Below are 22,627 nucleotides of genomic sequence, written 5' to 3' on the forward strand. Positions count from 1 at the left end.
TATTCAATAAGATCATTTTAGGACTTCCAATAAGATGAATACACACTATTTAAATATATACTATGAAAATAATTTATATGCTAGACAAAGGCTAGTTTTACTTAACCATACTTTAAAGCATCAACACAGAGACTGAACTTTTTAAAAGGTCCATGGTGAAGGGAGACATTAAGAAATCATAATTAAAATGGAGCAAGCCAACGTAAAAGAGATGGGACATACCTGTCGACATATGTAATCCCATTGAGTGTTCAGTTCTCTGAGCTCTGTCTCCAGTCTAGAAGCAAACTCTGGTTCTGCTTCAGTTTTTATTTTCTGTCCACCTTCATTGACACTGTTTAGACTGGGCTGGATTGTCTGAATATCACTGACTAAAAGCTAAGGAAACAACTCAATTTAAGTTAGCTGAAAAAATTACCACAACAATTAGAAATGCAACATAGCTACAAAGAAACATATAATTAGGAATCATGACACTACACATGAATTTTTCCCTTTAAAATCTGAAATATATACTACAAAAAATGTTCCTTTTTTATGGTATGAATGAAATGTGGAATTATATATCTATAGTCTACTTAGATTAGCTACAAAAGCAAATAAACTGAATACTTCATGTTCAAAAACAATGCAACAATGATGAGCTTTATAAATTACTATTTTTGAAGGAGGTTTGATTTCTAACATAGTATGTTGCAGCAGTTTATAGCAAGATGCTGTGAAGGTTATTGATAAAATGGTTTTGCTTTTAAAGCTTTTATTCACAAAGAAAGTTCTTGAAAGAGCTAGATTTTTCTCCTCCCACTGCATGACAATGGCATGATAAAAATTATTTCAAAATACATGTCTCATACTACAGTGTGACATACATGGAAAGAGCAACATAGTTTTAATGACAATCTGTAATAAGATATAACAAGTAGCTCAAAAAACATCATTTACCTTTAGCTTAAACTGCATGCTATATCAAAATAATATTGTAAAGTAAGTGTTGAATAAAAGACAATATTTTGTCTATTTCTCTCTTATTTACCCAGTTTCTCAACCTTGGCACTACTGTCCTTTTGGATGGGGTAATTCTTTGTTGTGCGGTGCTGTTCTTTGCATTGTAGGATATTAAGATATGCCCCTGGCCTCTATCCACTAGAAACCAACAGCATCTACCCCACCTCAAGTTGAGACAAATGAAAATGTCTCCAGACATTGCTAAATGTCCCCTAGGGGGACAAAATCGCCCCTGGTTCAGAACCATTGATATCATTAAATAATAGTTTCCATATCAAAGTCTTCATATAAAGAAGTGTCATATAAAAATCTTACCCTGCACTGCTTGAGCTGTTTTTTAAGAATTTCTGAATCTCCAAGGGCAGGCCATTCCTCTTTCAAGAAAACATCAACTTCAGCCATCCACTTCTTCAAGGTTTTTATGTGATTCTGGAATCAGAGACCCATTTTAACACATTATTGGGGTGCTGATTTCCCTCGACACAATTCATCATGGTGATATGTTTGAACACAAGCCCGCGAACAATTCCCATGGTTGAAGAATATCTCTAAGTAGCTCTTCAGGAAAAGAATATTTCCACTAAGACTGCATTTTTATGGTCTGCTCTATGAGCACTGGCGTATGAAGTCTGCTATTGTTAAAAATAAAAAATTACTACCAAATGTGGTTTTATGATGTTACTCTTGAGAACATTAAATCATATCCCCCTCTAGAGAAATTTTAAGTTACAAAACAACTCATGATAATACTAACAATGTGCCCTTACAGTACATAAAACAAACTATGAACAATAAACTCAATGTAATGGTGTCTTTATAGCCTCCCTAAACCTGAACTTCCACAAATTGTTTTCTACAGTTGACAGTTTAAATAGCCCCTCCAGCAGAGAACTTTCAGACCAAGATGTTGTCATCTTTAAAGAAAGAAAACTTGTGCTTTTAATTTCTGATTTGCTCGACCAAGTTGACATAATGATCAAATGGAAAATGTCATCTTTATTCATTTGTAAATAGCCAAGTACATCCCATTATTTTTTTTCACATAATGCCATTTTTCTGGCTCCTTTTAGGGGTACATTTCAAGTGTGTGGTTTGCCAAACTTCTTTATCTGTCTACAATTCAACTATGCTATCCAGATGTGCTATTTTGTCCTTTCTTAATTAGATTTCTATTGAAAATGTGTGTTTCTCAGAAATTTCCCTCTTCAATACAACAAATAATAATGACTTTAAAAGCATCTGACTAAATCTAAAGCCTTCAACATTATTATCTGGCTGACATTTCCTGAATCTAGCTTTGCTCTTTGGCCCACATCGCCACTCTCCTAGTTCAGATCTCACCACTGCCTCTTTGACAACTACATTAGCTCTTTCTGGTATCTACTTCTGTCTCACCCTACTCTAACCCATTCTCCCCAGTGGTACCAATATTCTTCTCACCTCCTTCTTCTTCTCAAAGTGATGTTTAAAAAATATATTATTTCATCTCCCTCCTCTTGAAGTACCAATAATAGTTCTACATTGTCATTATGTTAATCCCATCATGGTTAGATTATAATTCATATTCCAAAGCATGGCATCCAACTCATTACTGATCTGCCCTCAGACTACTTCTCCAATCACCTCTTTTATTAATCTCCAGGCACATCGTTTATCTCTCCAATATTGAACAACTTTCAGTTAACTGAACATGCTGCTTCATTTTGTCAGGAACTCTTTCTCCATCTTTTATTAGGTGCCTAAATTCTACATATTCCAGGTGTAGTCAGATAACTCATATCCCAAGAACAAATCATAACTCCTTTTCCCAGTCTGTGTTGCTTTTCTTCTCTTTCCACTGTCATGCTCACTGCACTGTTTTACTACTTACCCTGACAGGTTAAACAATGACCCTTCGAGATTTCAGGCCCCCATCCCTGGAAGCTGTCAATATGGTGCCTTACATGGCAAAAAGGAATTTGCAGATGTGATTACGTTAAGGATATCAAGATAAGGAGATGATCCTGGGTTATCCAAATGGGCACAAAATGATCAAAGATCCTTATTAAGATAGAGGCAGGAGTATAAGAGAGAAATTGGGAGGTGCTACACTCCTGGCTTTAAGGATGAAGATGGAAACATGAACCAAGATTGTAATTTCCCAAAACTAAAAGTTCAGTTCAGTTCAATTCAGTCACTCAGTTGTGTCTGACTCCTTGTGACCCCATGAATCGCAGCATGCCAGGCCTCCCTGTCCATCACCGACTCCCGGACTTTACTCAAACTCATGTCCATCGAGTCGGTGATGCCATCCAACCATCTCATCCTCTGTTGTCCCCTTCTCCTCCTGCCCCCAATCCCTCCCAGCATCAGGGTCTTTTCCAATGAGTCAACTCTTCACATGAGGTGGCCAAAGTACTGGAGTTTCAGGTTCAGCATCAGTCCTTCCAGTGAGCATCCAGGACTGATCTCCTTTAGGATGGACTGGCTGGATCTCCCTCCAGTCCAAGAGACTCTCAAGACTCTTCTTCAACACCATAGTTCAAACGCATCAATTCCTTGGCGCTTAGTTTTCTTCACAGTCCAACTCTCACATCCATACATGACCACTGGAAAAACCATAACCTTGACAAGATGGACCTTTGTTGGCAAAGTAATGTCTCTGTTTTTTAATATGCTATCTAGGTTAGTCATAACTTTCCTTCTAAGGAGTGTCTTTTAATTTCATGGCTGCGATCAGTATCTACAGTGATTTTGGAGCCCCCAAAATAAAGGCTGACACTGTTTCCACTGTTTCCCCATCTACTTCCCATGAAGGCAATAAATTTCCTCCTAAAGCCTCCAGAAAGGACACAGCCCTGTCCATACCTTGATTTTAGCCCACTGAGCCTGACATTGAACTTTTGATACCCAGAACTACAATATATGTGTGCTGTTTCAAGCCATTAAATTTACAGCAACTTATCACAGCAGCAATAGGGAATGGATACACTCACCTTTCTCCTTCACCAGACATGGGCTCCTTGATGGCAAGGACTGCATAACTGTACCCTCTTCTGCCATGAGCTCAGGCAAAAATGTGTTTTTATATGTGTGTGTATGTGTATGCATGTACGCATATGTTCATACATCAAGAAACATTACTGGAGATGTTGTGTTTTTAATAATAATTAAAACTGCTGGGTCTTTTGGTTTGTGAACGGTAAGAAAAAACAACCAAGTAGCTGCACTGGGAATTAAATTCAGAAGTGTGCTATTCTGATGCTTTTCCATCATGCCATGATGCTTTCAAGCTTTTGGCCAGCATTAACATTTTTTGCAATAATTTACCACATAAGAGAGATATCACCTGCATCACCAGATGTTTTAAACTTTAGACTACAGTGCAATTGTTGGTTTACTAATGCTTGGGTAATTAGGTGGCACTATTCAAACAAATTAAGTCAGTAGAAGTTGGTTTGTGTAAGGTGATGGGATCAAATTTATACATAAAATTGCAAGTGAAATATGCTGGTGAAATTATGTGACCATATTACCTGGCAGATAACTTTATTTGGTGGTGGTGGTTTAGTCGCTAAGTCATGTCTGAATCTTGTGACACCATGGACTATAGCCCCACAGGCTCCTCTGTCCATGAGATTTTCCAAGTAAAAATACTGGAGTGGGTTGCCATTTCCTTCTCCAGGGTATCTTGCTGACCCAGGGACCGAAGCCACATCTCCTGGGTAGAGGCAGATTCTTTAGCTCTGCATAAACAGGGAAGCTCCTTCACCCATTATATATATGTAAACAAACAGATTCAAGGGGTTAGGTCTGATAGACAGAGCCTGAAGAACTATAGACAGAGGTCTGTAACATTAGACAGGAGTAGTGATCAAAACCATTTCAAAGAAAAAGAAATGCAAAAAGGCAAAATGCTTGTCTGAAGAAGGCTTACAAATAGCTGAGAAAAGAAGAGAAGTGAAAGGCAAAGGAGAAAGGAAAGATATACCCATCTGAATGTAGAGCTCCAAAGAATAGCAAGGAGCGATAAGAATGCCTTCCTAAGTAAACAATGCAAAGAAATAAAGGAAAATAATAGAATGGGAAAGACTAGAGATTTCTTCAAGAAAATTAGAGATACCAAGGGAACATTTCATGCAAAGATGGGCTCAATAGAGGACAGAAATGGTATGGACCTAACAGAAGCAGAAGATATTAAGAAGAGGTAGCAAGAATACACAGAAGAACTATACAAAAGAGATCTTCATGACCCAGATAACCATGATGGTGTGATCACTCACCTAGAGCCAGAATTCCTGGAATGTGAAATCAAGTGGGCTTTAGGAAGCATCACTATGAACAAAACTAGTGGGGATGATGGAATTCCAGCTGAGCTATTTCAAATCCTAAAAGATAATGCTGTCAAGTGCTGTACTCAATATGCTAGCAAACGGAAAACTCAGCTCTGGCCACAGGACTGGAAAAGGTCAGTTTTCATTCCAATCCCAAAGAAGGGCAATGCCAAAGAATGTTCAAACTACCACACAATTGCACTCATCTAACAAGCTAGCAAAGTAATGCTTAAAATTCTCCAAGCTAGGCTTCAACACTACATGAACCAAGAACTTCCAGATGTTCAAGCTGGATTTAGAAAAGGCAGAGGAACCATAGATCAAATTGCCAACATCCACTGGATCATAGGAAAAGCAAGAGAGTTCCAGAAAAACATCTACTTCTGCTTTATTGACTATGCCAAAGCCTTTGACTGTGTGGATCATAACAAACTTTGGAAAATTCTTCAAGACATGGGAACCAGAACACATTAACCATTTCCTGAGAAATCTGTATGCAGGTCAAGAAGCAACAGTTAGAACCAGACCTGCAAAAATGACTGGTTTCATATTGGGAAAGGAATATGTCCAGGCTGTATATTGTCACCCTGCTTATTTAACTTATGTGCAGAGTACATGTGAAATGCCAGGCTGGATGAAGCACAAGCTGGAATTAAGTTTGCCGGGAGAAATACCAATAAACTCAGATTTGTTGACATCACCACCCTTATGGTAGAAAGCAAAGAGCAACTAAAGAACCTCTTGATGAAGGTGAAAGAGGAGAGTGGAAAAACTGTCTTAAAACTCAACAATCAAAAACTAAGACCATGCCATCCGGTCCCATCACTTCATGGCAATAGATGGGGAAACAATGGAAACACTGACAGACTTTATTTTCTTGGGCTCCAAAATCACTGCAGATGGTGACTGCAGCCATGAAATTACAAGATGCTTAGCCCTTGGAAGGAAAGTTATGAGAAAACTAGACAGTGTATGAAAAAGCAGAGACATTACTTTGCCAACAAAGATCCATCTAGTCAAAGCTATGGATTTTCCAGTAGTCACGTATGGGTGTGAGAGTTGGACCATAAAGAAGGCTGAGCGCCGAAGAATTGCTGCTTTTGAATTGTGTTGGAGAAGACTCTTGAGAGTCCCTTGGACTGCAAGGAGATCCAACCAGTCCATCCTAAAGGAAATCAGTCCTGAATACTCATTGGAAGCACTGATGCTGAAACTGAAGCTCCAATACTGAGGCCACCTGATGCAGAGAACTGACTCACTGCAAAAGACCCTGATACTGGGAAAGATTGAGGGCAGGAGAAGGGGAGAATGGAGAATGAGATGATTGGATGGTATCACCGACTCAATGGACATGAGTTTGAGCAACCTCTGGGAGACAGTGAAGCACAGGGAAGCCTGGCGTGCTGCAGTCCATGGGGTCCCAAACAGTTGGACACAACTGAAAAACAATAACAAATATACACACACACACATATATCCACTCGGCAAATTCTTTACCACTGAGTCAACAAGGAAGTCACCCAGCTCTAGATAATGTGTCACAATTAAAGCCGACATATGTAAGTTAGCCTGTGTGTATATATGTGTATGTGTGTGTATGTGTGTATATGTATATTTATATATATTTTACAACCCAAATAACAATGCAGCTATTTTTCTGGAAAAAAAATTTTCCTGCACTGCAAGCAGTCTCCTGCATCATCCATGGGATTTTCTAGGCAAGAATACCAGAGTGGGTTGCTATTTCCTTCTCCAGGCTTTGAGGCACCAGGGAAGCCTTATTCATAAGCTAAATAATTATTTAGAGGATAACAAGACTAAAAAGAAGATTGGTTTTGAAAATTATTGAGCTGAAAAGTTTTTTAATTCCCATTGTTATTGATGGGAAAAAAGCTAATTCTAAAGAAAATCAAAGAAACAGAACTCTTAATGCTTACTTAAAATTAATAGGCAAACTATTGTCCTTCGAGACAAATTTGTATCTTTTGGCCTTATCACTGACTTTAAGGGACTATGTCTTTTAATTATATAACTCATCATTAGGAGAGAAACAAATAAAAATCAATATAAAAAGTAAAATCTTGAATTACCTGAAGTTTTCGGAGTTTGGCCATTTGCTCCTCTAGCTTTTGGCAACGTTCAACCAGCTGGGCTGAGAGTTTTTTCCATCGACCCTCAATGTCTTCAAATTCCGACTGATATCTCTGGCTTATATGAGAGGGTGCTTTCCTTGACATCTCTTTCACAGTGGTGCTGAGATAGTTTAGGCCATTTTGGTGCTCTTGCAGAGAACTTTGTAAAGCCTCAAAATTAAAAAGAAAGTGCCTTTATACTAATTGATGAATATTAATGAGTTTAATTGTTCAATTTCATTGATGAGTTTCAGACAAATCAAGTGTACTTAAAATGAAAGCTATGTGGCTCAAACATTTAAAATAATAAATGATATAACATCAGATGTTTAATTAGCAACTTAAAATCTATTTTCAATCATAAGGGTAATTTACACATTATTCAGTAATATTGTATTTAAAAATTTATGCCTATTCTTATCAACAAAGTGGAATATATACAAAACTGTATCTTTTTGAAACAAAGAGCTTTAGCTCATCTAATTTTATTACATTTTATTTGTATATCAATAACTGTATTTATGATTCAATTAATGGAGTTTAACTTAATTATAAGTAAACTTAACTATAAACCTTTAGTAAGATAATTTCTCATCTTCATAGATAAAAATATAACTAAATAAGATTGATATATGTGATAACACAACTCTGAATAAGTTAAATCATATAGATAGTTTACTCATGCCAGTTAATGGAAGTTTCTTATTCTTCAAAAGGCAGTGTTCTGTTTTGTAGTATCACAGTGAAATATTCAGATAATTTTGGGGAGAATTTACAAACTTCATTTCACATTTGTACTGTATACTCTATTCCACCCCTTATAATATGATGCATACATTTAGGATTGCTCTATTCAGTATTTATTTAAATGTTACTTTCTGGTTATAAACTAATAAAGGTTTAAGATTTTAAAATGGGCAAAAATACCCAATTACATACAATTGTTTTCAGATAAAAGTTCCAGGTTTTTTTTTTAACTGAATATCTGATCATATGTTATACTCACATACACATAATTATGTAAAACACAATCTTATGGTTGCATAATGTTTATTTTGTGATATGGAAGTTATTTTAAATTCATTGTTATTTTATTTATTAAACTTTTAATGCTTGATTATTTACACAATACATAGTATGCACATACATTTTGAGCTAAGCAATTTATTGTGAGCCTTTTCCCAAGTCATTAAGTAATTTTCAAAAACATAGACTTAAATTGCTTCTGTAGTTCTTTTAACCATTTTTCATTATTACTTGTATAAATTAATTTTAATCTTTCCACTCTCTTAAATTATGTTTATGATCTATTTATCTATATCTCTATGTATTTAGATCTGGAAAGTTTTCCTTGGCGAAATTTTCATTCAATTGACAGTCCCATCAGTAAGTGAGAATGTAGTTCATTGCTGCCACAACTGCACTTACTATGTGCTAAGTCACTTCAGTCGTGTCTGACTCTTTGTGACCCCATGCACTATAGCCCGCCAGGCTCCTCTGTCCATGGGATTCTCCAGGCAGGAATACTGAAGTGGGTTGACATACCTTCCTCCAGGGTATCTTCCCAACCCAGGGATCAAACCCACAGCTCTTATGTCTTCTGCATTGGTAGGTGGATTTTTTACCACTAGTGCCACCTGGGAAGCCCCTATACTTACTATAGCTTTCAGTTTTCTTTCTTATTTCTTTTTGTTCTTCCAACTTAGTATGTAAAAGATAGTATCTCATTTTGCCAATTTGTTCTACATCCTTACAATTTTTTTAAAATTATAGTTGATTTAAACTATTAGTTTCAGGTGTTCAAAACATTAACTCGTGTTAGTAGATGATACTTCATTTAGTTAGAGAATACAGGCTCTATTCCCTGTGCTGCACAAGATATCCTTGTATCTTATTTTACACATGATAGTATGTACCTCTTAATCCTTTACTCCCATTTTGCCCCTCTCTCCTCTGGCAACCATTGGTATATTCACTATATCTGACTCTGTTTTCTTGTATTCATTTATGTATTAATTTATTTTTGCAATTTCATATGTAAAAATGATATCCCATTTTGTAAATTTGTACATCCTTTTCAATTTGAGTTACAATTTTTCATAGGAATAATAGTCATAATTTTTTTTTTGGTGACTACCTCATTAATGACTTATTCAGACAGATGTTTTTCTTCTTTTGTTTTTCTTTAAGATTGGCTCTGGTACTTTTACAATGTTGTGATTGCTTCCACTGATTTCTGTGCTTCCCCATCATATATTTGTAGAGTTTTATTAAAATTTTCTACAAAATTTATGCCTGTTTTTGAATTTTTAATCTACGTAGTAGTTTGTTTTGATGTAACATTTGACACAAGGTTCTGACTTCATTGTTTTCAGTAAGTTAATAAACTTATTTTCCCAATAATAGTTATAAATAATTTTCCCTTCATCACTGCTTTATGAATGGAAATATACTCTTCCATTTATCTGTGTACCATTTCTCATATACTTAACCCACTCCCCTAATTGCTATACCTGTGTACTGCTATGTTCTTTTACATTTACAGTTCTATTAAGTCACATAAGTCTCAAAGTAAATTTTAAAATTATTCCAGGTGTTGCAAATAACAACACAAAAAGGAAAAATGATTAAACAGTTATAGTTTGTTTTGTATTATAGTAGAGGAAATAGTTTAATTAGGATGATGTGTACTGGGAAATGTTTAAAGATTTCTTTGAAGAAATACTTCTAAAATTAATGTTTTTTAGTAAATAATATTCAATTCCCAAAACAGAACTCCTGATACAACAAAGTTAAAGTTTTAACTTGTTTTCTTAATTCAGAAAACGTGGACATATTATCTCAGCTCTTAAATTATAATACACAAATGTGTTTCAATGCCTTACAAAATAAAATGTGATTAGATATACACCACAGGTTTTTCAGAATTAGTAGGAAGGCATCCTAAAATTGCATATGAATTACATCTTTCATTTCCAATATTAGCATTTTATTTCCTAATATAAAACTGTTAAAATACAGTTAATAGAACTCCAAAAACTAATTACAATATTACATCAAATGAGTTTAAATTAAAACTAATTTTAAAACTACATTAATTTTACCACTTGCTGGTTGGAAATATGAGCTATAAATCAGCAAGCAAAGGGGAGGAAATAATACCAGAGCTTTTATAATAATCAAAATCTGTGTTTCTGAAAATACACACTGAGCAAGAAAGAATATATTTCATGAGTACATCATATCATTGTCTTCAAAGACAGAATCTTTATCTTAAGGAGAGAGTCACAAATACATTAAATATTATGCTTTTACAGCCTTCATTTTTTCAGCTGGCCAACTGTCATACTTGCCACGATTATTTTAATTCTAGTATTGTATTAAGGTTATAACAATGTGACTGCTTGATAGATGAGCAAGACTTGAGAGATGTATCAAGATTTTTAAAAAGTCACAGACCTGTAACTCCTCAAGTCTCTGCTCCATGATCTCGTATTCCGTGACAGTAACCTGAGGTATAGAGAGTTTGGTTTCTGACTGTTGGATCCACGTGAGGATGGTACTCATGGTCTCCTGATACCGCACGGTGGGTAAAGTGTCCAAAACTTTATTGAAAGGGAAAAACACAGAGAAACATTTAACCATTTAAATTGTTGTCATTTGTCTTTCTACATTGCCAGAAAACTCAATCATACTAATTACAAATATTAACAAAATGTGAAAATCTGAAAATACAGAGTAGAATACGATTATGACAGAAACTATGCATATATGACATTTAATCTTGCAAGATCTGCATGGTTAAATTAATGCTTTTTAAGGTGAGGAAATGGAGCAACAGAGTAACTTGTCCAAAAATGGAGCAACAGAGAGGCTGAGTAATTTGCCCAAGGCGACACAGATAATACAAGTAGAGTTCATGTATACTTGACCTCTTTCTGTATTATTTGCCTTGGGGGAAAATAGTACCATTATCAACAGCAGGTGATATTTTAAATTATATCATTTCATATCTTATTTACTAAAGAAACAATTTTTGTGTGCTCAGTGTGTGTCAGAAACCTTAATAATGATGACACATATTATGATTCTTAATTCTTACAATAAACCTCTGAGACATGCATTTTTATTCCATTTACATTTGAGGAACCAAGGTTATAAAAGAGGGCCAACTGATTTGCTCACAAACATCTAGTAAGTGTCATAGCCAGGATTTTCAGCCAAGATTATTTAATTTCGAAGTCAAACCCACCAACAAACAATGCATTTTCTCTAACATGTGTATATATATGTATACACACATACATTCATTTCAATTATACATAAAATAAGGGAATAAAAGTATATATGGGAAAAGTATAATGTGTGCATTGTATATCATTATATATGCTTAAAATCTAAAATGCATATATGTTTATATATACTATTTATCACTATATATTATTTTCTATTTTATACACATACCCATACAGATTATGTGACTAGTAGCTATACTGACCATGTTCCAGGTGGAGAATTTTGTTAGAAAACTGGAAATGATAAAAATGATTTTAAGTGGTTTAAGGAGGATAAAAAAGAAATTATACTAAACATGCAATAAGTGAAAAGTAACAAAACAGTGGATGGATTTCAAAGCAGATTAGACAAAGCTAAACAGAGAATTAGTAAATCTGAAGATAGGCCAGAAATAAATTATATATACATATATATGTATATATATATATATATATATATATATATATATATATGGAATGAAGCATGGAGGGACAAAAGAACAGAAAATAAAGATGAGAGAATAAAAGACAAAGAAAAAAACAGCAAAATGAACATAAATGTATCCCAGAATCACAGAGAGAGATGTGGTTCAGGAGCCATATTTGAAGAGATAATGGCTGAGAATTTTCCTAAATAGATAAAGCCACAGTGCAAAATACTATCTCAAATCACTGGAGCAAATGGCATTATTTAAATCATATTATTTTTAACATAGCATATGGATTTCATTTCTATATACCAATTCCTTCTAAACTAAAGGAGAAGAATGTAGGAAAGTATTTTGCATGCTCATCAGTGGGATTTTCAAATGGAAACTACATTTTTAGAAAGTGTGTTAGAGAGGGATACTGAGAATTGTACTCAAGGGACTTATATCTATTTGTCAGTTCATGCCCAGATTTATTTTTAGAGGCCTTTGTCAATCTGAGCACTTTTGATTTCATATGGAAGGATGTCAAAAGGTCTCTGTGATACTTTAGACCTCCCTGCTTTCTTTCATACAAATAATGTGTTTCTGTTTCTACTGACGAGATACATTTGAATGCTAGTTAATTATTAATAAAACCAAAGATGACTCTCAGGAATAGTACTGAAGTAAAGGAGTACTTAGTTACGATGAAGCAAAGAGTTAGCAGGAGATGGGTCTATGGGTAGAGACACGGAGGAGGTATGTTGAATCAAACAGTGCTACTTTCCCTTGGGGCAGTGATTGGGAAACAACATTTATTAGAAGCGTGCCACGGGTGATATACATCAGTTCCATTTTATCCAGATGATTAATATATGTCAGGAGAGAAAGATAAGTATATAAAGTATTGATGAAGATATTAGGATTACTTTTATTTGAAAAAGATCAACAGGTTCTTTTATGAACATCGAACAGAACTGCTTTTCCATTTTGTTTGTACAGAAACAGGCTGTGTAGCATGACAAGTAGCAAGTCTGATTCTGCAGTTCAGTAAGCCTGTGCCTTGGAATTGCTTCTCCATTCACTAGCTTTGGCAAATTACTTAACATTGGAGCATCTTAGAGCTCATTTATAAAAACAGGGATGGAGATACTCTGGGGAGAATTAATGGAAGTCATTTATTATGCCTTCATTCAGCCAATATTTATTCAGTGCTCTGAGCACCAGGGAAGCAAGAAGTAAAAAATTTGAAAGCAAAGTCTTGGCTTTCATGATGCTCAAAATCTAATTGGTGAGTCAGGAAATTAACAAACAAATCAAGAGACTGTAATGACTAATAGAAATAAATGGGGAAATTAGTAGAAATAAGTGGGGAAGATCCTCCTGGAAAATGCAATAAAAAGGAATTTAAGATAGAGAATTAGATATGAAAATCTTGGGGTAAATGAGGATTTACACAAGGGCTGGTGGGTAATCAACAAATTAGCAATGGAAGCCCCTATCATCTTCAAGGTCAGAGAGACAAAGCAGGGAGGTGAGAGACTATGTCACAAGAAACCAATAATTGGAACCACCCAGCAGCAGCTGAATTCACAGGGGATTTCTCTTTGGGGATGCAGAGTCCTCGAGGTATACTGTTTCCAGAAGGTGCTAGAAATGGAGGATTCATTCTCAGTGATGGAGATGCACCCTGAAACAATGAGAGAGGAAGAGAATATCATAGATTCTCTCCTCTTCTCACCTTCAGTAACCTCCAAGTGTCTTCCACTGACTGAATCAAGCGGGTAGCCAATTTAAATGAAGAATCCTAGGAAGTGTAATTTTCATGGGAAGAGTAGGGAATGACACTGAGAACGACAGACAGACAAAAGATCTCCCTGGAGATGATGGTGAGGGTGGGCGTGGAGTGAGGGAAAGGAATTTGACAGGAGCAATCAAGTACATCAGTGGTTTTAGCAATATTCCATTTCTTAAGTAGTTCAGTATGCACTGCAGATTTCTATTTTTTTCATTATTTGAAAAAAGCCTATATGTTACAGAAACTCTTTGAATATAATACAAATATAAAATAAAATTTAAAAGGATAGAAAGTGACTGCTGCTGCTGCTGCTAAGTCGCTTCAGTCGTGTCCGACTCTGTGTGACCCCATAGATGGCAGCCCACCAGGCTCCCCCGTCCCTGGGATTCTCCAGGCAAGAACACTGGAGTGGGAAGTGACTAGATAGTGAATAAAAAATCCTCTCCTTGGAAGTATCACTTGACAACAGACTTAAAAGCACTGAAAGAGGGAGCCTTATGAATACAGAGAGGAAAGGTTTCCAGGTAATATCAAGTCTCTGGAGGAAGAAATGGCAAACCACTCCAGTATTCTTGCCTGGACAATCACATGGACAGAGGAGCCTGGCGGACTACAATCCATAGAGTCACAAAGAGTCGGACACGACTGAAGTGACTTAGCACAATTACAAGTCTAAGAGCCCAAAAATGGGAGAACACAGAAAGTAGTAGTAAGAAGACAGTGAGCAAGGTAGAGTCTGGGGGGGATTAGGGCAGGGGAGTCATTGGGAACCATGACCACAGAAGGCCTCTGTAGACCTTAATAAGATGCCACATTTTATTCTAAATTTGTCTCTATATTTGCTTATTACTGCATCCATTGCTGGGTACATAGTATATTTGCTATTATCAGTAGCTAGAAGGGAGATGCAAGATAACAGGAAAGTGAAAGGGACACACTCAGGGCTAAGCAGAAAACTGTAAGAGTTTAACACAAAGTTTCATCTATGTTAATAATACTGAATAGAGACACTCATGTTCTTTCATTTGTGGGGAGGACTAGTTTCTTCTGAACTAATTTTATATTTGAGAGAACCAGATACATAGCCAAACCAAAGATATTGTTCTAAAATAATTTACGCACACACACAAAATGCCCACACATGAACACATACTATGCAAGCATATGAATATTCTAACACACACAGTGAATTTGAAAGTTTTTTCCCACTTTATCCTGCAAAGAGAGTTATGATCAGATGAAAAATCAAATCATAATAGATAAAGAATAAGGGAAATGATATCAAAAAAGATATAATTGTTTTGTTTAGGTTTATTTAAATAGCATTGTTTTAGTACTGGATAATACTAAAATCCCATGGATGGACAAGCCTGGTAGGTTACAGTCCATGGGGTTGCTAAGAGTCAGACACAACTGAGCGACTTCACTAATATTTAGTGGTCATTTAAAGTATATATATGAGGCATAATTTATTATATTACACAGCATATTAACTATGTATTTGGAAAAGTGTTTAGACTATACTGAGGATAATCTCGATATTAGTAGTATCCTGGGAAAAGACTCTAAGTGTTAATTGTACCTATATTAAATAAGGAAATAAAGATTTTCAGATTTGTCAGCTTATTATCAAAGTGATAAGGTAGCATAGCACAATACAAGAAAAAACGGTCACTTATTTTATAATACTACAGATTGTCCAAACCTCAGTCAGCATCCACCTACCTGTAATAGATCAAAGGAGGGAGGAAAGGAGATCGATTGATCGATAAATGGATAGATAAACAGACAAAATGCCATAAAGTGAAAAAATCCATTATTCTTCAGCACAGAGCAGCACACAACAAAAATCTCTCAAATCCAGAAGAAGATGAACACTGAGACGTTCTAAATTATTAAATGATATATTTGATCAATCTTTCTTCTATTAACTAACAGAATTCTAGCTAGATGTTAGGAAATAACCACAACTTGGTGTTTCTATTTTTTCTTTCTGTTAATTTAAACAATATGTCAACAAAGCATGCATTATATTGCATTATTCAATGAATAATTGAATAATGGTTCTCTTCAAAACCCTGAGGAAGTATTCAGTACAGACCATCATTGCATGTGGGCTCTATATACTATGTTGCATGGATGGAAAATCTTATTCTGTATTCTGACTGGGGATATTTGGACACTTCTTTTCCTTGCTATCTGCATCCTGAGAAAACGCCCTGGCTGTTTCACAGATGCGATGCTTTGAGGAGAGCTAAAACTGAAAGGAGACCTAGCAAGTCCATAGTTTCTGAACTGCCTACCTCACTACCCCTGTATGGGTTCATCAACCAGGAAATCCTTACATCTGAAGAGCTGTGGGACTAGTTACCCAATGGGCTCCAAGCTCACCTTTCAGTCCCTTCACTTCTAAGACAGGTCCTAATTTATCTTCCCTTTTATAGCTTCCTTTTGATCTTTCAGTTTAATGAGAAGGGAAATATTTCAGTTTCTGAACTGTTGATCTTTTTCTGTACAACTGCTTCTGATCAGTATTCCGATGCAAGACGTCAAGTCCTCCCGCTGGGAGCTAAAGTAAACTCCCACTCTATTCTGAGAGAAGACTGGGCAAGTCGTGGAAAGATCAAATGCCTTTGTTAGTATCTCAGAGGTAACTTATTTAGCTCAAGCAAAAACCCACACAAGGAAAGAGCCTTCCTAGTCTCTCCATGTGTACTTTGCTTTCTTTCAATCTATCTTCATTGCTCAGTGGCTAAAAATGCAAAACTGATGTATGATTTTACATCACAGCATAAAATCCATTAGCATGGTTTCAGTTTTCTCCTGTTAATGTCTGGAACCCTCTCCACGGCTCTTAAGAGGCCCTTCTAGACTGTTCACCTCTCTAGGCTCACTTTGCATAACTCTCTCCTCTCTGTGCCCCACGGACACAGCACTTCTGTCATTCTTAGCTAGCCAGCACCTACTACCCTTAATCTCACTAATTCCTTTTCATCTTTCAGCTTCTGTGTCCACCAGGTCATTCTCAAGGCAATCTTCTCAGACCTTCCCAGCCTGGATAAGGCTTCTTTATTTAGTTTCAGAGGCCTGGCCTTAGACTTTTCCATCCAAACACGCATGTGAGATGTATAAAAATAGCCATCTGATTTTGTGATTAATGGGTGCATCTTTCCCAAGATTACAAGCGTTATGAGACCAAGGAACACATGGTTTTAGTTTCCTGACCTATCCCCAGTGACCAGTATCTTGCCATGCAAGGACTCAGTATTCGTTGAATGAATGACTGCAGGTTAAAGAGTATAGCCTTGAGCATAAAAACAGAAAGCTTTGCCATCAACATAGAAGGAAACCTGTGTTTAGTGAAGCATAGAATTTGAACATGAGAAGAAAGAATTTACCTGGAGAATTCAGACTATTAAGTCTTTCTAATTCCTATGGAGCCTTCTAAATTTTGAATAGCTCAAATGGACTTTCTTATTTATCTCTCTTATCCTTTCTCACTGCAATGGTTTCTAGATTACTAAGGTAGATTTTCTTTCATTCCAATGATTTTTTTCCTGGTACAATTCATTTCTAAATTTAAAATTTATTAGTCTGGCTAAAAATGAACAAACAGCAAAGAAAACATATAGTGTACCTCATATTGTAAAGACAGAGAAAGAGAGGATGAGAAAATGCACATACATGTATTTTTGTTTTTTCCTGGAATTCTTTTGAAAAGGGAAAATATCATGATCTAAATTCTACCATTTTGAAATTGGATAAAGCGGCAATTTTTATCACAGTCTAACCAGGAATTTTAGATTTCTATGGAAATATGAGCACCACTGCATGAAAAAAAAAAGTCTCTCTCTTTCTGGCTCACTGGTAGAGAATCCACCTGCCAATGTAGGAGACGCAGGTTCAATCCCTGGGTTGGGATGATTCCCGGGAGAAATAAATGGCAATCCACTCCAGTATTCCTGCCTGGGAAATCCCATGGACAGAGGAACCTGGCGGGCTATAGTCCATGGGGTCACAAAGTCGGACATGACTTAGCGACTAAACAACAACAACTCTCTCTCATACACACGAGAAATATCTGTGTATATTTAATATTTATTGTATTACATATGATTTATTAATTTATTATTTCAAGTATTTATTGATTGTCAGTTATCTTTTGGCCTCTATGATACCTTTTAGGGATGCAGCAATGAGGACAAGAGAGTTCTTGAATTCATTAATTTCATATTTATTCATGTACCCAGATACTATTCTAACATGTGAAAGTCAAAGTTGCTCAGTCATGTCCAACTCTTTGCAACCCCATGGACTATACAATCCATGGGATTCTCCAGGCTAGGATACTGGAGTGGGTAGCCATTCCCTTCTCCAGGGGATCTTCCTGACCCAGGGATCGAACCCAGATCTCCCACATTGCAGGCAGATTCTTTACCATCTGAGCCACCCCAGAAGCTTCATATTTCACTCATGGAGCCAGATACTATTTTAATATAGTTTTGATCATATTGTAATTAATTTTAGAAAGGAGAAATATGGAGTATTACAACAGTGAATAAGAGGAACATCATATATAGACTGAGAGCTTATAGGGATTAACTTTTGAGTAAAGATATGAATGAATAAGAATTAGCTATGCTAGGGCTCCTGGGAGAATTATAGACACACGATCTGAGGTAGGAAAGCCTATGCTGTCTTCAGTACATGAGACAGCAATATGGAGTGAGAAACATATAAGCATGAATGAGGCTGTGACTTGAGGCAGGCAATGTCCATATTACGCAGGGCCATTGAGGCACCTTTAAAGTAAGAGCAAATGGAATTCATTGAACATATTACACACACAAAATGAGATGACTACATTTTCCTTCAGAAAGATAATTCTGGTTGAAATGTAGAATACATGTTTCTCAGTATCAAGAATGAACATAGGGGAGATCATTTAGTGGTCTAGGCAAAAAACCATAGTAGTTTGGAGTTATGTGATGATAATAAATATGAAGTTAGGACGTGAGAGCTATTTAGGAGATAAAAAGCACAGCCATGGAAACGGGAGAGGGAGTGGGTGGAGAACAGGGGATATCAAAGATGATTCTGAGTCTCCTGATTGTGCAGCTGCACAAGTATTGGTTCTTTTCTGTGATGTGACAGGGACCAAGAAGGAAGTGGTTGTTGATTGCATAGCTGCCCACCAAGAGCTTATCTTTCTGGAACTTACTGGGATGTCTAGATAAAAAAGGTTAAGGAAGTAGTGGGACATATGAATCTAGGACTTAGAGGCTAGGTCTGCAGATATAATGTATGACTTAATTTATAAGATAAAATTAAACACATATATTTTATTTATGTTTGTCTTCTAGATGTAAAAATGAATTAATTAGCCAATGTGATTTACCTTGTAGTAGCTGAACAGTGATTATAAACCACATGGTTTATTTTAACAGTGATTATAAAAAACATAGTTGATCTCATTTAAACTAGACATAATGGAGAATACTAGTGAAGGATTACTAATTCTGTTTCAGATTAAAGCAAAAGAAAACAGTCTTGTGCAGAAGCTAGTTGCACCTGAGGGCAAACTTAGTATGAGCTGCTCTACCTACCAGTCAATGAGATGTGTGTGGATGCTGCCCTTGTGATTCCAATACAGAAGCAGAACTAGCCCTACACCATCTAGAGAAATCCCAATCTTTCTCTTATTGATAGAAATAGAGCTTAAAACTCAATTGATACTTCTTGCTCTTTACTGAAAGCAATGAGACAATAAACATATCCAATTTAATAACCAACCATCCTAAAAATTCATAAGAGTTCTATTGGCATCATTTGGTTCAGCCCAGGCCCATGAAAAACTGACTGGGTACTTAACATTTAGCCATACATTGCTTATAAATCATGCATCTTAAAGATTCTTATGACAGTTTCCACAATTCTATTTGCTAAGGTGCCATTTAAAAATACAGATGTTTTTATGACCTTCTTAATGTTTTATGACTAAGGAAATATATCCTACAAAATTACAGTTAATCCAAGTGATGGCAGTTTTGGAAGCATGTGTTGTGGATTATTGGAAAGTAAATATTAAGGGATACCATGTTGTATACTCTACTATCCTGAAAGGTTAAGAAAAGTCCCATTGATCCCCAGTCCATCAGTATAGTCATGTGAAGGATAGTGATGACGAAGTACGATCAAATTGACATCTAAAAATGTCTTTTGTATTTTTTCTTGAAAAATTCCTCTGCTTTATCCAATTGACTTAAAAGGGTGAGGGACTTCAGAGAATAGAAAGGAGAGGTGAGCAAATGAGAGCCCAGACAAGGCAAGATTATTTCATTATTAACTAAAAAAAAAGAGAGCCTGTGTGGAACTAAATGCTGTATTTTCTGATACACACACGTCTCTGTCAAGGGGTAAAGAACTCTAACTGAAAAGCAAGGTAAACAGATCTACTTTGAAAATTTAGATTTGTTTTCACATTGTAGAACAGAATAATCACAATAATACTGAGATCTCAGAACAGTAGGCTATATATGGAACTTTTCTGATAAAGAATCACAACTATATCTCCCACCAAAAAATGTTAAAACAAAACTACTCAGAGAAAAGAAAGGCACTTAAATGTTACAGAAATGATGGAAAGGAGAGAAAGAATATGGAACTCTGCTGTCCAATAGGGAAGCCACTAGATACAAATGTGCTTAGTCTGAATAGAGATGTTCTACAAGTGCAAAGAGACACCAGATTCTGAAACTTCAGCACAACAATAACATAGAAATATCCTTATAATTTAAAATTTCTGTTTCTGTGGTAAAAGGATAATATTCGGATGCATCTGTTCAAAGAAAATGTGCAATTAATTCTTTTTTAATATGACTACTAAGAAATTTTAAATTACATATATGTCTTATATTTCTATTAGGCGGTACTTACATAGAAGATGGGGAAAGTAATCCATTTGGAGAGAGAAAGAATATTTATTAGCAGTCTGGAGAGTGACATCATTTAAAAACATTGACATTTCTGCTGTGAATATGAAATTGACTACAATTTAAACTTTCCATCACTTATAAGTAGAAATTACTGATGATTTATATGAGTTCTATGTGTATGTGTAGAAGCTAACTGAAACAACAGCATTTCCTACTTCTTTGATATAGCTACTTTGGAAAAACTTTCAAGTTGAAGTTCTCTTTCTTTTTATTTCATATCAAATATACTCCAATTTCTTCCCCATCCCTCATAACTAAAAGAATGACAGAGAAACAATGTAACCAAAAAAGACCTTCTTGTGCAATTCCAAATCTTATTAAATGACATAAACCATGACATAGTACCAGCATTTCTTTAGAATGTGAACACTGGCAGAAGATGTCGAGAAAGAAAAGGGGACTCACAGTATGACTAACAGACTATTGATATGAACCGTCCTTGGGAGGGAGGTGGGAGGGGGGTTCAGGATGGGGAACACATGTACACCCATGGCTGATTCATGTCAATGTATGGCAAAAACATGTACAATATTGTAAAGCAATTAGCCTCCAATTAATATTAATAAATTAATTTTAAAAAAGACTTAGCAAAACAACACATTACAAACATGGAAACTTGAATTTCCAAAACCAAAATATAAGTTATTTACTTAGTTTGACATTCAAGGTCTTTTGTGATTGGAATCCAATGAACTTTCAGCCCGAAGTCCCCTCATCATAAATACCCTATTCATCAACCAAAACCTGTCACTCTTTGTACTTAGGTACTTGACTATGTACTTTGTACTATGTACTTGACTTATGTCAAGTCTTTGTACTTATGCCACTCCCGCTAAAAGATCCTGCTGCTCACACTTCATTCCCATGAAGGGTCCAAGATGTGTTCTGACACAAGCAAGGTATATGGGTTTCTAGGGATTTTATCCAAGATCTCCTCAGAATTTTTTTAAAAGCCATGTCTCCAATGAATCACCATTCTTATGGCACCACCCTTATGATGACACAACCCTTAGGGCAGAAAGCAAAGAGGAATTAAAGAGCCTCCATGAAGGTGAAAGAGGAGAGTAAAAAAGCTGGCTTAAAACTCAACATTCAGAAAACTAAGATCATGGCATCTGGTCCTATCACTTCACTGCAAATAGATGGGAAAACAGTGGCAGACTGTTTTCTTGAGCTCCAAAATCACTGAAGATGGTGACTGCAGCCATTAAATTAAAAGATACTTATTCCTTGGAAGAAAAGCTATGACAAACCGAAATGGTGTATTAAAAGCAGAGACATCACTTTGCTGACAGAGGTCCATTTAGCCAAAGCTATGGTTTTTCCAGTAGTCATGTATGGATGTGAGAGTTGGACTATAAAGAAAGCTGAGCACAGAAGAATTGATGCTTTTGATCTGTGGTGCTGGAGAAGACTTTTAACAGTCCCTTGGACTGCAAGGAAATCAAACCAGTGAATCCTCAAGGAAATCAATCCTGAATATTCATTGGAAGGACTGATGCTGAAGCTCCAATATTTTGGCCACCTGATGGGAAGAGCCAACTCATTAGAAAAGACCCTGATGGCTGGGAAAGATGGAAGGCAGGAGGAGAAGGGGATATCAGAGGACAAGATTTTTGGATGGCATCATTGACTTAATGGGCATGAGTTTGAGCAAGCTCTGAGAGATGGTGAAGGACAGGGAAGCCTGGCGTGCTGCA

The 22,627-nt window shown here is 36.0% G+C and overlaps 1 protein-coding gene across 7 annotated transcripts in view; it reads right to left on the minus strand.

Moving 5' to 3' along the window:
• The window catches only part of DMD (dystrophin), a 2,261,655-nt gene that overhangs the window by 1,369,460 nt on the left and 869,568 nt on the right, over positions 1-22,627 (minus strand). For all 7 annotated transcript variants that reach the window (XM_070462101.1, XM_070462106.1, XM_070462102.1 and 4 more), the window contains 4 exons: positions 10,910-11,055; positions 7,409-7,621; positions 1,321-1,434; positions 223-378 (listed from right to left, as the gene is read on the minus strand). In XM_070462101.1, coding sequence (XP_070318202.1) covers positions 223-378; positions 1,321-1,434; positions 7,409-7,621; positions 10,910-11,055 — 629 coding nt within the window. The remainder of the gene's footprint in view (positions 1-222; positions 379-1,320; positions 1,435-7,408; positions 7,622-10,909; positions 11,056-22,627) is intronic.

The sequence above is a fragment of the Odocoileus virginianus genome, chromosome X, assembly GCF_023699985.2.
Source record: "Odocoileus virginianus isolate 20LAN1187 ecotype Illinois chromosome X, Ovbor_1.2, whole genome shotgun sequence".
NCBI lineage: Eukaryota > Metazoa > Chordata > Mammalia > Artiodactyla > Cervidae > Odocoileus > Odocoileus virginianus.